General features: G+C 53.5%; 1 protein-coding gene and 1 long non-coding RNA gene across 51 annotated transcripts in view; one reads left to right on the top strand and one right to left on the bottom strand.

The window, feature by feature from the left end:
• Positions 1–11039, bottom strand: part of LOC138850235 (ral guanine nucleotide dissociation stimulator-like) — a 51822-nt gene extending 40783 nt beyond the window's left edge. Inside the window, exon 1 of the mRNA XM_070076548.1 lies at positions 8293–11039. Coding sequence (XP_069932649.1) covers positions 8293–8471 — 179 coding nt within the window. The 5' untranslated portion in view covers positions 8472–11039. The remainder of the gene's footprint in view (positions 1–8292) is intronic.
• The window catches only part of LOC138850245 (uncharacterized), a 514649-nt gene that overhangs the window by 291928 nt on the left and 208033 nt on the right, over positions 1–14688 (top strand). The window lies entirely within an intron of this gene.

Here is a 14688-nt window from a genome sequence, read left to right as displayed (position 1 = left end):
CCCTGTGCTTTCATGTTTGAAAGAATTCTGACTCATTGGTTGGAAGGCAGAGACACAGAGATGTTCCAGCTGCTGGTTCGGTCCCCAAATACTTGAGTCAAGTACAGTGTCTCCACGCAGCATGTGTCTCCAACCTGCGGGGCAGGGACCCAGGTGTTTGAAATATCACTTCCTGTCTCCCAGGCTGTATGTCTCTCCCTGGCCATTAGCAGGGAGCTGGGTAGGAAGCAGAGCAGCTGGGACTCAAACGGGCACCCATGTGGGATGCCTTTGCTGCAGGTGGATACTTCACCTGAATACATACAAATCTCTGTGTATATATATGTATACATCGATGAAATTTTTGTCAGTGTTGGCTTCCCAAGATTGTGCACTTTTATTATGTGCATTTCCCACTGAATCTCACAGGGAATTCTCTCTAGTGACTAGGGCTGAGTTGTGTTCTTGGGACATTTTGCTGGTCACTGGTGACACACATCATTTGGAAAACACTGTATAGAGGGGACCACCATCTGAGCCTAAAGGGCCCTAAGCAGCAAACTCCCAAAGCTCGTGGGAGCAAGTGTAGAAGCAGTGAGAGCGTTGTTCTTGCCAGATACCGATGGATGTATGAATTGCGCTTCAGAACAGACCCTGAGGGACTCTCTCCACGAGACAGCATGGGGCTCCATGTAGGAGCCTCAGAACTGAAAGAGCACTCATGGTGTGGCATCCTTGCATGGGGAGACACACCCCTCTCGAATCTGCATGAATGTCTTTGTCTGTGGATCTAGAGAATGGTCTCTAATTAGCAGGGCAGGGAAGGGATAAAGAGGAAGAAGGACACTCATGGTCTACCATGTATACTACTTTAATGAAAGGCCTAACCAACTGGTACTAATCATGGTGAACTATATACATAGGAAAATCTAGGAGGAATCTGTGAAATTGGTGATGATGTGACCACCCATCTGAGAGAGGGAGGCCAGTCTCCCAGGCACTGGGTTGTTGCTTGGTCAGCGGGGAACGGAGCGAGTGTCACGGTGCAGTCCCCGAGCCCACAGATGAACTCTGCAGCCCCCACTCTCTGCCTGCATGGGGGACTCAGTCATGCTGATGTTCTCCAAGGCCTGATGTTCTTGGCCTTGAGGATGAGGTGGACATTCTAGCAGAGGGGCTGGAGTAGGCAGGACAGGTTGTAGCTGCAGGACACAGAAGCAGCCATGAGTGCACTCTTGCTCATCTCAGGCTCCCTCCAGGGCCCGCCCTGCAGCCGCAGTCCTGGAGCCCCGCACTGCCCATGGGTAAGGCCCTCTGCTGACCAAGGAGCCATGGGTAGCCCTCTCCTCAGTGCACAACAGGAGAACCTTCCCCATCTGCCACCCTGCACATCCCGCAATCCCTGCCCAGCACTCACCTCTTAGTGTCACTGAGCCTCTCCATGGATTGGAACCACAGTGCAAACTCTGCGTCGCGCAGCAAAGTATATTGACTGGCTGCCACCTGGAGCCGCTGCATTTCTTGGAGAACTTTTATCTCCTGGGGCAAGAGGGGCAGAGAGGATGCTGACAGGCCTGCACTGGGACTGCTGGAGGGGCAGACTGTGGCAGGGGCAGGGGGCTGGCCTCTGGGTCTTTTAGCTAGAGAAGCCTTCCCTGGCCATCCCTTCCAGGCTCCAAGCTGTCTTCTGAGTAGCATACACACAGCCCCTCGCCCAGGAAGGAAGTTCTCCTGGATTCCAGTCCCTTAGCCACAGCCTCCCTAGGGATGCTCTCCTCCTTCTGTGTGTATCCATCCCAGTGGAGAGAGCAGACAGACACGCATGGGCTGGAGCCTGGGCTTTCTGCCCAGGGCATCTCTGACCCCTCCATCCCCTCTGTGCCTGGAAGATAGGGCAGAGCTGCTCACCTTTGTCATTTTCAGCATGTTGTTTTTTCCCTGGAAGGCAGAGTCCATCAGAACAGCCCCTGGCCTGTGACTAGCCCCTGGCCCTCCCCTCTGGGTAAGAGGAAGGAAAAGAAGGTGTCCCTGGGACAGGCTGTTAGCTCTGCAGAAGGGGACATGGTGGCTGAGGCTCAGGGAACTGCTGTCCCCACCATGTCTGATGGCAGGCAGGGAAAGTGAGGCCTGGGAATGGATGGGTGCACTGAGGCATGTGGGTGCTGCCTGACCTCACAGGGGCCCAATTTCTCTCCTTCCCTTGGGTGCCACCCAACTCAGAGGCTGAGCAGGCTCAGCCAAGACCTTGTGCAGCTTTGCAGTCAGGGACTCTGGCTATGCAGCTTCAACCGTTGGGGGACAGGGATGGGCACCTGGTTGCAGGCTCCCGCACTCAGAGGGGATATGCAGGTGAGCCCTCCTCCCTGGGACAGCTTGTGAGGCCTCCGGAGACATGGGCAGCAAGGAGCTGGGGGCTGAGAGCTCAGCCCAGGACCCTCCCCCCAAGCCTCAGGGTCCTGGAGCCTGCCCCACCCATGGCAAGTTCACTCACATCTACGAAGTCCTTCATGGCGATGTCCAGCCTATCCAGATACATGATGAAAGTGCCAAGGAAGGGGACGGCTCCCTGTGCCATGAGGTGGTGGTGGTGGTGAGCAGCTGTTCTCAGGTGCCACCAAGGCCCGGCCCCTGAGATGCACTCCACCCCAGCTGCTGGAGCCCTGGCCACATTCCCCATTGGGAAGCTCCCCGCCCCTAAAGTGCCTTTCCCAATTCTCCCTGCATCCAGCCAACTGCCTCTAGAATCGGACAACCCTGGGAGCCCTGATGGCATGATAACAAGTCACCTTGTGGGGTGCCAGCCCTAGCTCAGGCCCAAGTCTGCTGGGAGCCCTTCAGCTCAGGCCCTCAGCTCTGGTCTCTCAACTGGGGTCTCTCAGCTACTGTGGTGATGGGCGTGGGCAAACAAGGGAGGCAGAAGGCCCTGCTCCCTTGACATGGGCCCCCAGTGGGAGACAGGAGCCCCTGCCCCCCCCTCCCCAGGCACACTTGCCTTCTTCTGCAGCCGCTGCCGCATCTGTGTTCTCTGGGGATTCTGCTCCCGGGCGGGCAACCTGCAGATCGCCATCTGCCAGGGTCAGGGTCACGTTCAGGGAGATAGTCCTTTCCTGACCGGCCCACATTTGTGCAAACCACCTTGAGCCCTGCATGTCTGGCTCACTTCCATTGGTATAATGCCCACCCTGCACTCCCCTCCTCCCACAAGGTGCTCTGTATGGATTCATGCAGCTCCCACTGGGAAGGTGGCTTTGGGGGATTGACCACGCCTCCCTGTGCCTGCTCCTCAGCTGGAGAGGGTGCTGGCCTCCTCTCCCACCTCAGGTCCCCCTTGCCCTAAGTATCCTTTGACTGACCTGTGCCTCAGCGTGTCCCTGAGAGGAAGCCAGGCCCAGCACCCCATACCCTGCCTCCCTGGATGCACATGAGGCTCCCTGTGCAGACTGAGAGACAGGCTCATGCTGCTTGCTTCTCTCCTCGAGAAGACAGAAGTTCTGCTCCCAGGGCAGCCAGTAAGACCCAATGCTTGGCATCCCACTCGACTGCTCAGCCCCTGGCATTCCCAAGCTGTGCAATGTGTGGGGCAGGCTTGGCAGCCCTCCCCATGGAAGGCTGCAACAGAGAACCCTGTAGCAGGCCTGGTTTCCAAAGGACCTCTAGGGCCCCAGCACAGATGGAAGGAAGCCCTTGCTGCCGCATCCACCTCACAGCCTGGGGGAAGCAGGAACAGCATGGGAGCCAGAGACCTGTGGGTGCTCACAGCCCCCTCTGAGAGCCAAGCTGCTCTTGCTGCAGCCCATTCCCATTGCCCTCTGAGCCCGACTGCATGCCACGACCTGTGAACACAGCCCTCTCTTGGCCTGTTGTCCTAGCAGGCACACCCCAGGTTTTCTTTTCAAGCACACTTTCAGTGACACCAAAAGCTCCCCTCTGCCCTGATGCCCTTACAGCCACACCCCTTCCCCTCCTGCCAAGCCCTCACCCCTGTCCCTGAGCCCCCACTTTACCTTCATGGGCACATCTCTGTTGACTTTTTTGTCCTGTGTGCAAAGACGCTGAAATTTCCTGGCACTTTTTCTGTTGTGAGGGGAAAACCAGGAGATATTTGGATGGAATGGTGAGGTGGTGGATCAAACCCCTTTGGTTTAAGAACAAAGATCAGAGGATCCACCCTGCCTGGTAGTATCTTCTGTTTTGATTGTGTGTGTGTGTGTGTGTGTGTGTGTGAGTGTTTACAGAGTTGGAGTGCCCAGGCAGGTCCAGTGCTGCGTGGTGCACAGGCGCAAGTATGTAGTTTGGAAGCCACATGTGCCTGACTAATGGAAATGTCATCCTGAGGCAGAAACCCAGTCCTCATGTCCCAGGGCCGCTGAAAGATGGTGCTCCCCACCCCTGCCCCCGGCAGTCCACGCCTCTCCCTGTGTCCCAGGATACCAGCCTCTGTGAGTCTTGGAGGATTAGTGCTTAGGCCTGAGGGTAGTCCCGGGTCCACCAGGTGCTTTGAGGGATGCACACCCACCTGGAGACTTCTCCCCACGTTGTTTTCAGCTGGCGTACCGGGTGGCTCTGCAGAGCGCAGAGGATGGTGTGGACCGAGCAGTAGTTCCGGAGAGCCAGGCACTCCTAGGGCAGGGAGCGGATGAATGGCAGGTAGGTGGCTTGGAGCCCCACCTGAGCCAGGCTCAGCCAGCTGTGCTGACATCCCCCTCATGCATCAGAGAGTTGGCCAGGGAGCCAGAGCAGGTCAGTGATGGGACCCCCTTGAGCCACGCTCACATGGGCTAGATTGGTTTCAACCCATGTCAGGGGCCTAGGCGGGAAGTGAGCATGTAGTTCTGGGACAAGTGAGTGAGATCAGGCCACCTCGTGGATCCCAAGAGCCCAGGGATTGGGCAGGATCTGTGACCACAGACTGTACACCTGAGAGCTGAGGAAGCAAAGTGGCACGTCCCTGCCGTGCAGAGAGGGAGCCCCTGGGACAGCCTCAGCTTACCTTGGCCACCTTGATCCAGTGTTCCACCACGCGGGCCCTGTCCGCTGCCTTCATGCTGGGGTCCCCCAAGCACGTGGTAGTAACACAATGGGCCACGTGGTGGTAGTGGATGATGACAGCGAGAACAGTAGGGGGCAGCTGCGCATTGACCTCCTTGTTCTGCTGGATCCGGATGGAGCTGTGGCACTGATAGGGGACCACATTCTGGAAGAGCTCCTGGGGGCAAGAGGGTATCCCATGGGCACAGCCAGCCTAGCTCGAATGCAGTGAAGCCCAGCCACCCCGGCAAGTGACAGTGCTCGAAGCTGCAGCTCAGGTAGTTTGGCATGCAGCTCCCCAACATGGGAGCAGCTGGGCTATGTGTTCTGCCACTGAGGTCGCCTCGCTCCTGCCAGCCCAGATCCCAACCCTCCCAAGCCTTGAGGAAAGAGACAGAGGTGTGTGCTCCCAGGCATCCCGCCCAGTATCTCATCCTTCTGCTCTCACAGCATCTGCCCTGGAGTCCTTGTCCCTGTGCCAGTGCTGCTCCCTGTGGCAACTCCAACAAGGTGCTTGCTGTTTGATATGGATATGTGTGCTAGGACCCAGGACAGCTGTGGCATCGCAGGCAGATGGGAAGGCAGTGGGTGGACCTGGATGCCCTCCACCTAGGCCCGTCCAGTACCCTGTGGGTCAGATCCAGCCCTACTTTCTGCCAGGCCCATGTCAGTTGATCTGGAGAATCACTGTGCAGCTGGTGTGGTTTGGGTGCCCTCTCTGCCAGCCATGGGAGAAAGGCAGCCTTGGGAGTGAAGACATTGGTCCAGTCACATAGGTGGTGGGACCTGAAGCCTGAACTGCAGCCAGGCCACTGGATTCTGGTCGGGGCAGCTGTGGGGAGGCTGGTGCCAAAGGGGTGTTCGGGCCTGGCCCTGCCGAGACAAGCCCGCTGCTCACCGCGTCCATCAGTGTGAACTGTTCCGCCAGCAGCTTGGCGGGGAATGTGGTGATGCTAGCCATCTTGCGAGGCTGGTTGTTTGCAGGTCCCGGACATGCGCAGGAGACTTTGGTAGTTGTCTTTGGTGCTGATTCTGTGCATGGTGGCATCCTCAGTTTTGAAATGGATCCTGTCTCCAGAAGAGGTTCTAGCTCTGTGAGCAGTGGGGAATCTGGCTCTAAAGCCAGTGTTTGGCATGACTGCAGCCTGGCAAATAGAGCAGGAGCTGGGAGAAGAGAAAGGGTCAGCAACATCAAGCACTTTCCAATGGCCTCTCCAAAGCCAGGCGTGATCCCATTGCCTCTAAAGGGGCTCCAGCCCCAAAGCCCACCGAGAGAATCTCGCGGAGTGCAGTGCATCTTACCGACTGCTTCTGCCTGTGTGGGATTTGGGTAGGCCATCCTGACACGCAGAAAGCACGCATGGGTCTGCAGGTCTCCTCTGGGCAAGCGGACCTGCTTGGATCCGACCTTCATCTTGAGAAGCGGGAGATCCGTGCGATCGCAGAATTCGGCCTTGTACTTGGCTTTGCACCTTTGCAAACAGGAAGCCATGTTCCTGGGGAAGGAGAGTGGGCAGCAGAGTCAGACTTGACCTTACCCTGCTTGCTGCCCTTCCAGGACTCCCTGTGTGGGGTGGGGCACGGAGCCTGCCGGTGAACTCTAGCTTCTTAAAGACAATGCCATGCTTTGCTGTTTTCCAAGGCGATTTCTTGACTGTGAATCCCAAGAGTTACAGAGAGAGAGGGAGAGACACACACCGGGGCAGAGGTCTTGCATCCACTGCTTGACTCCCCGGATGGGCAGTGGACAGCACTGGGCCAGGCTCATGCGGGGAGTGAGGAGCTCCATCCAGGTCTCCCACATGGGTGGCAGAGGTCCAAATGCTTGGACCATGTTCCCCTGGTTTTCCCAGACCCCCGAGCAGGGTCCTGAATCTGGACTGCAACAACAGGGACACCAACCAACACCCACAAGGGATTCTGGCATTGCCGGCAGTAGCTTTCCTTTGGATGGCTTCCTTCTCATGTTCCTTTCAGTGCCTTCCCATTCATTCCCATGGTTTTCTCAGGTGGAGGCCCCTAGGCTCCGGCTCTGAGCAGACTTGGGAGTAGGTTGCTCCTGGGATGGTGGGTTGGGTTGGGTGGTCAGGGAGGGTAGGCAAAGCTGGAAGCAACTGCCCTGGGCATGGCTATGTGGGTGTTGTCTGTGAGCCCCAACATGCCCGCTCCTCTGCAGAACGTGTCTGCTCCTATCCATAGCACTGCTCTTCAGCACTTCCTTTGCATGTGGTGGGGCCAGAAGTTGGAGTTGCACCTACTGTCTGCCTCTGCCTTGCCTCAGCCCTCATTTTCCTGCCATTCTTTCGAGTGACAGAAGGCCGCATCTGCACCCCAATCTCCCCGCATCTTAGTGGGACATGGGGTTCTCCTTGTGATCAGAGTAGGGGACGTTGCAGCTACTCCCAGAGGAGGTCAGCAAGCCTCAGCTCTGCCGCTGCAGGACAGGACTTGTATAGGATCTCGGCTGTGAGGGTCGGATTCCCCACAACTGTGAGGCCCTTGAATGCTTTGTTCACTGGATTTGTGGCAAGTGTCTGGAAAAGTGCACAAGGGAAGGGCTTCCCAAATATGTGTAGAGTGAATGATTCCTTGTAGACCTGCCAGGTCGATGAGGGGTCTGGGCAACTGCTACCAACCCTGAGGGCAGCTGTTCTGTGCATATATCGAGGACAGGAGCAGCTGGAACAAGTAGGAAATGTGGCCGGTACGAAGGCATAGCAGCTTCCAATGCCCCTGCCCACATGTGATGCTGGCAAGCCATATCAGGGTTGGCCAGTTCAAGTCTTGGCTGTTGTCCTTGGTGTCCAGCTCCCTGCTAATGAGCCTGGGGAAGTGCCGGATGATGGCCTAAGTAGTTGGACCCCTGGCACCCCTGAGGGGGCCAGATAGAGCTTCAGGCTCCTCAGCCCGGCTTCCCAGAGCCCTGCTTTTTGCAGCCATTTGGGGAGTGACCCAGCAGATAGAAGGACGCATTCTCTCTTTCTCTCAGTCTAACTCTGCCTGTGAAAGAAAACATTTCTGATTCTTGAAAAAGGGGAAAGCAGGATCGCCATCTGGGAGGTTTTCCAACCATAGAGGCACATGGCCGGTTCCCACCTGAGTAGAAACATTGGTTCGTGAGGGTGCAGAGAAAGGAAATCAAGAGGTGTGACGCAGTGTGCCAGTAGCCCTGTCCACAGAGAAAGGCACCCGTTCCATGCCCGCCATGTCTTAAGTCGCTTAGGTCATCTAAAACATGTAAGATTCATCTCTGCATCACCGCAGTGCTGAAAGGCAGCTACCCACCTGTCGAATATCTGGTCTAAGTAATACGGAATGGTGGAGAAGTTGCTGTATGTACACAGGAAGGTGTTGAAGTAGCAGATCCTTTTTCCCAGGGGGCCCGGGACCAGGGCATCCAGCAGCATCTCTTTAGTGTCTGGCTGTAGGGTCCGCATGGCACAGACCTCTGCCAAGTAGAGCATGGACCCATTTCCATACTAGGGAGGACCAGAAAGGACGTGAGTCAGTGGCAGTTCCAGGGAGCACAGGGGAGCAGACACCCGGGTTGGGAGAAAACCCCAGTTGGGGCCAAGAGGCCGAACAGGGACTGAGGGATGAGAAAGTCCTGCGAGGGGGCCAGCAGTGAAAGATGATTCCATGCCCCTTGGGGGAGCTAGAAATGAGGGCAACTGTGTGATTTGCTTTGCCACCAGACTGCAGAATGGAAACAAGTGGGCGGAGTAGGATATGAAGCCCCAGGGGAGGCTAGATCCTGAAAAGAGCCATAGTCAGAGGTGTCTGCCTGTGGCGTAATGACCACAGGCGTTCTGCCAAGTGACCTGACTTGAGGCATTACAATGACACATGTGTAGAGCCAGTCCCCAGCCAGCCTGGTCCTTGGAGTTTGTCCTCAGCAGGGCATCACTGCCTTTTAAGAGCCGAATTGTGGCCCCCATCCCCAACACACACGTGGGGTTGTTCTGACACCAGAGCACTTGAGTGTGACTGCTGCAGTTGGGCCAGTAGTCCGCAAGGAGGTGATTGACCTTACCCCCAGAAATGGCGTGGGCCCCATCCCATTACCTTGCTGTGCTCATTGGCAGATGCGACAGGGGCACAGAGAAGCCCAGGGGAGCATAGGAAATGAAACTGGGGATGGAGATGGCAATGAGCCCTCCTGAGAAATCACCTTGGCCATGCCCTGACATGCAGCCACCAGAAATGGGAACAAGCGACTCCTGTTGGGAGAGCTGCCCAACCTGGGCTCCTGTGCTTTGAGCAGCCTAGCTGACTGTGCTCCGTGAGAGACAGTGAGTCTGTGTCCTACAGCACCGCTGCCGTGGCAATGCAGCTGAATCCCAGTGCTTCCCAGCAGCCATGCAAGTGTGGCCACAGGGGCAATGTCGTCCCATGGAATAGAACAGGTGGGGGCCAGGCTCCAGTCCTGTGTGGTATCTTCAGCCTTTTGGTTGAACCCTCTGCCCTTTTGTGTGGGAAAACCTTCCTGGTAGGATCACTGAGTCCTAAAGCTTGGAGAAGACCTGGAAGGCAGTGGAGCTGACTAAGGACTGCACAGGATTCTTGGACTAGGTGGGCAAACCTTCAGCACCATGGCCACACACGATGCTTGTGTGAACAGGGAGTTTCCCAACACCCAGTTGCCAAGGGGCTGAGATTTCTTTGAGAGTGGGATGGGGGTCAGTCACTGAGTGGGAGATCACGAGGCCAAAAGCCAGGGGCGTTCCTCCCTTCAGGATGTGGTTCTAGGCACACCGTGGTCATCTCGTGCCCCAACACGTGGGTACTCCTGGGCCCCTCGTTCACTCCACACCAGCATTAACCACGTTGTTGGCCTGACTCACGTGTCCATTGACGATGCCTGTGGCTTCCTCATGTGTTCTGTCTGTGGACTCGAGTGTGGAGCTCTGCAAAGAGAGTGTGTGGCAGCCCAGACCGGAGGCATCAGTGTCGTGCTTGGCTGTCCCCACAGAGAATAATTCCCCCCATGAGGCATTCTGTTACCCAGGTCGGGAAAGTAAGGGCCTCTGTACCCTTGTGCAGCCAGAGAGGTCTCCAGAAGACAAGAGGAGGTCCCCCAACACCCACTTGCCCAACCAGCTGTCCACAAAATAGGGTATGAACACGCAAGACACAGGAGGCTCCAACACGTGAATCGTGTTGCTGGGCAGCAAGAGCCCCTCTTCTTCTGCCACTGTCATGGTGAAGGGAGGGGCAAAGAAGACCCAGATGGGGTCACAGGTGATCCCCTGCCAGGACGGGCCTGTTCCGCTACCTGTGGCTGCCTCCTGGGCTGTTCTGTTCCCTGGGGTGGCCTTGCAGTAAGAGGCCACAGACACCCCGTGTGAGAGCGGAGCCAATGTCTCAAGCGCCGGAAAAGGCCAGAGCCTGGCAACGATTGGCAGCAACGAGAGAACATGGTCTTCTCCTGAACGTCTCCCATCAAGTGAGCCGCTAAGGACTGTTGCTATCAGAGTGTAAGTTCTATCACCAAGGAAGTGAGGTCACATCTTCAAAGTTCCATTCTGTGGAGCCTTTCCCTTAAGAAGATATGCCAAGGCCCCTCTGGGCTGCTGCCACAATATCATCCCCTTAACTGTACACAAGGAGACAAACACAGTGCCATTCCTCAGCTCCCTCAAGAGACTTGAATGTAGACAGGGCCCTAAGCCTGCGGACAGACAGACAGCTGGGTCCCAAACCTCCTTTTCGTATCATTTCCAAACACTCTAGCATGTTCCTTCGGGAAAACCCCTAAGAAACAAGCAAGGTATGGAGACCCATGAAAAGCCAAGGTTAGGGACCCAACAGACTCTAAACTGCATCTTGAGTCGTGGATCCTGCCCCTTCGGGAGATGTTGAGGTCACAGCTTAAAGCGCATCTTCCCCGAATACGGGTTCAGTGTCTCTGGCTATGATAGCAGCCATGTCCAAGAACTCCAGGAGAAGGTGAGAGAGCTCACCTGAAAGCCATGCCCCCAAATTGGCATCAGATCTCCCATCTGCAGCATGCAGGGCCCCAGAAACAGGCCACCTTATCGATAGGGAAAAGACCTCACAGAAAATCACTAGGGCTGGGGGATCAAATACTGGCTAGGAAGCTTCATTGTGACCACAGAGAGTGGCATCCATTTGAAAATAGGTCTGAGCTCATTCAAATTGTCCAGCCTCTTTAGAAGAGTGCAATACTAAGGATGCCTGAGGAAATAGACTCCTCCCAGGTCTGGTTTGCTTGGTGTTTTATGAAAGAATCTCAGAGGACATGGGCGAAATCATTTTCCTCCCTAGGGAGTCAAGTGAGGGACTTGGCATTAGACTTAGCTTGTAATCCCTAGAGTTTTGGGTGAGCTGCTTTCTTTTCCATGTCCTCCAAGCAATAGGAAGAGCCCTAGTCCTCCCTGCTTCAAGCGATAAGACTGGGGAATTAAGAAAGTCATGAACGAGGCCAGGAGTCATTTGGGTACATTTGTAAGATTTATTTATTTAATTTCAAGTTAGTGTTACAGGGAGGCAGAAGAAGACAGACAGAGATAGATAGGTAGGTAGGTACGTAGGTAGGTAGGTAGGTAGGTAGGTAGGTAGATAGATAGATAGATAGATAGATAGATAGATAATAGAGTTCTTCCATCCCTTGATTCAGTCCCTAGATGGCCGCAATGATTGGAGCTGTGCCGATGCAATTCCAGCAGCCAGGAGCCTGCTCTGGGTCTCCCAACCGGGTGCCAGAGCCCAAGCATTTGGGCCATTATCCACTGCTTTCCCTGGGCCCAGTAGAGAGCTGGATCAGGAGAGGAGCAGCCGGGACTCAGACCTGCACCCATACGGGATGCCAGCACTGCAGGAGGTGCCTTGACCTATGATGTCGCCATGCCATCCATTGCGCTTTCTGTTTTCAAAGAATTCCTATGTATTTGTTTGAAAGGCAGGGACACAGAGATTTTCCATCTGCTGGTTCAGTCCCCCAAAACTTAAGTCAAATAAAGTGCCTCAGACTCCATTTGGGTCAACAACCTGTGTGGCAGGAACCCAAGGATTTGAATCATCACTGACTGTCTTTCCAGGCTGTACGTCTTTCCCAGGCCATTAGCAGGGAGCTGGATAGGCAGTGGAGCAGCCGGGCCTCAAACTGGTGCCCATATGCGATGCCATTGATGCAGGCGGGCGCTTAACCTACTACACTACAGTGCCAGCCCCTCCTAATGACTTCTTATCTCTCATTTTCTTTTGTGCATCATCTACAGGTATCTACTGACACATTGCAATGGGAATCTATAAACTATTCACACCTATAAACATTTAGTTTAGACTTCCACTTCATCCACATAGAAGCAATGTAGTTCCAAATGACTTGCTACAAAATACACATGAGATCCGTATAGTCATTGCAAGTTCTGTGATTTTACTTTAAATTTCATTCCAAGTTGTAAAAGTGATTTCTATTCCATGGCGGTAGTGAAGATCCTGTATGTGTCTTTTCCTTTTCTCTTACCCTGGGGCGCTTTGCCACTTTTTGGTTGTTCTGTGTTGCTGCCATGTAGTGTCGATTTGCTTCCAGGAGAGGGCAATAGAGCTTCCCTGTCAGGCAGGTCTAATGCTGATGCTGTCCCTTAACTTGTCCATAAGAAGATGTCATTTTGGTTGGAAGTTTATTCCTTCAGTTATGTGAAGATAAGCTTTCACACGCTTCAGGCCTGTAAAGTTTCTTGTGAGAAACCTGATCGTCTTACCGAATTTGTAGATTCTCATGCATCGCTTTTGATAATTCTCTGGGGGAGGATTCAAGACCTAGAATTCTTGAGAAGGAAATCCTGGTCAACTCTGGTAGATGTTCTTCCACTGAAGTCACCAAAGTATCCCTTTCTACCAGTCATGCCTAGAGAGTGATTTTCTACACATCCTGTGCACCCCCAACTTGCGGTGTGCTCTAAAGGTACTGATGGCCTGCTGTGTGTTCAATACCACCTGCTGTACTTTGTTCCTACTTGCTGTGGGGACAGGACATGTCTGGTTCACAGTGGATACTGTGGGGTTTCAGCTGAAGGGGTTTTCGTGTGTTTCACTGGATCAACCTCCCTGTCTCCCTCCTCCCTGCCTGTCTCTCTGGCACTCTGCCTTTCAAACAGTAAAATAATTTGACCAGCCAATCTATAGCAGCAGAGAGGCCCTAGTTCACTGGTGGGTGCAGTCCGGAAAATTTTCCCAAAAGGCTGTATGCAAGTTTATTGAGAGCTTTAGTCCTGCCCACCACCGCCTCGGCCACCATCTAATAGTGAATCACATCACCTGCAAAGCAAGCTCGAAACCCAGTAGTAGCCAGTTTCCAGTCTCCCTTCCCCCAGCAATTGCAACTGCCAATTAGTTCTCGGTCTGTGAGTATGCTCTAGATGTTTCATAGAGCTAGCATTATAAACTATTCTCTGCTGTGTCTGGATTCCCTCAACTTGCACCATGGTTTCAAGTTTTGCCTATGCGGTAGCCCGTATCAGTACTTGTATTCTACTTCATGCTGAATTCCATCATACGAGTAGACCATATTGTGTTTATTCATTCATCTACTGATGGACACTGGAGCTGTGGTTGTGTTTTGGCTAGTGTGAATCCTGTGAAGTCTTCTGGATAAATATTTTTCAAACTTGTTTCCGGTTCTTTTAGATAGCTCGTTGAGAATGCAACTGCAGGTTCATGGTTATTTGAATAGCCTCGAGGTGGTTTGGAAGGGGTATCTATCTCCTTGCAGACTTGATTTGCGATGGCCAATGACCAATAATAGTGTGTCCTTTCAATATAGCTCTTGTGCTGTTCATCTTTGGAGAAATGTCTGTCCTTGCCCTTGGCCATTGTTGAAGTGAAGTTGTGGGTGAACATTGTGATGCTGTGCGTTAAGCCAGTTTTGGGAAAGTGACTTCTCTCCTTTTGCTTGCTTTTCCTAATTTGCTCTCATACAAAGGACTTAGCAGACATCGACTGGAATAAATCATCACTCTTGTGGTGGGCATCTGGTCCAGTGATTAAAGTACCACAAGGGGCATTCATATCCCCTTTTGGAGTCCTTGTTCCTCTGTGCTTCTGATAGAAGAGCCTGCAGATGCACCTGTGAAACAGACTATGCCCCAACGGATGACAAAATGCCACACAATTCCAAGACCCAGATTGAAGTGCTGGCTCCTGGCTTTGGCTTAGTCCAGCCAGCCCTGGCTGTTGCAGGATTTGGGAAGTGAACCAGGGAATGGAAACTACTCTGTCTTTCCCTCGCTGTCACTCTACCTTTCTATACTAAATCAAGAAATATGAAATATGAACCCAGAAATCTTCCAAGGAAATCAGGAAAGATATTAAAAAATAAAAATACAATGAGGGTCATTAGGCTTTGGGTGAGTTTGTTTCCTTCTGTGTTCTAGAAAGAGGACCATCATCTTTAAATGATATCAGCATTTAGTCCACCTCTAAAGAACTGAGCAGACTGTGAATTTTGTCTATTTTAGAGTATTCACTGTAGAATAATGGTTGGCTTTGATGGATTCTTCGTTCAGTTTTCTTGAGATGTGGAAACACACACAACACACACACACACACACACACACATTGACAGACACAAGCAAAGTAACGGAGAGAGAGAGAATCTCTATCCACTAATTCACTCTCCAAATACCCACAACGGTCGTGGCTGGGCCTTACTGAAAC

This window comes from Oryctolagus cuniculus, chromosome 6 (assembly GCF_964237555.1).
Source record: "Oryctolagus cuniculus chromosome 6, mOryCun1.1, whole genome shotgun sequence".
NCBI lineage: Eukaryota > Metazoa > Chordata > Mammalia > Lagomorpha > Leporidae > Oryctolagus > Oryctolagus cuniculus.
Note: the sequence above shows the minus strand (reverse complement) of the source record. Positions and strands in the feature narration are given on the sequence as shown.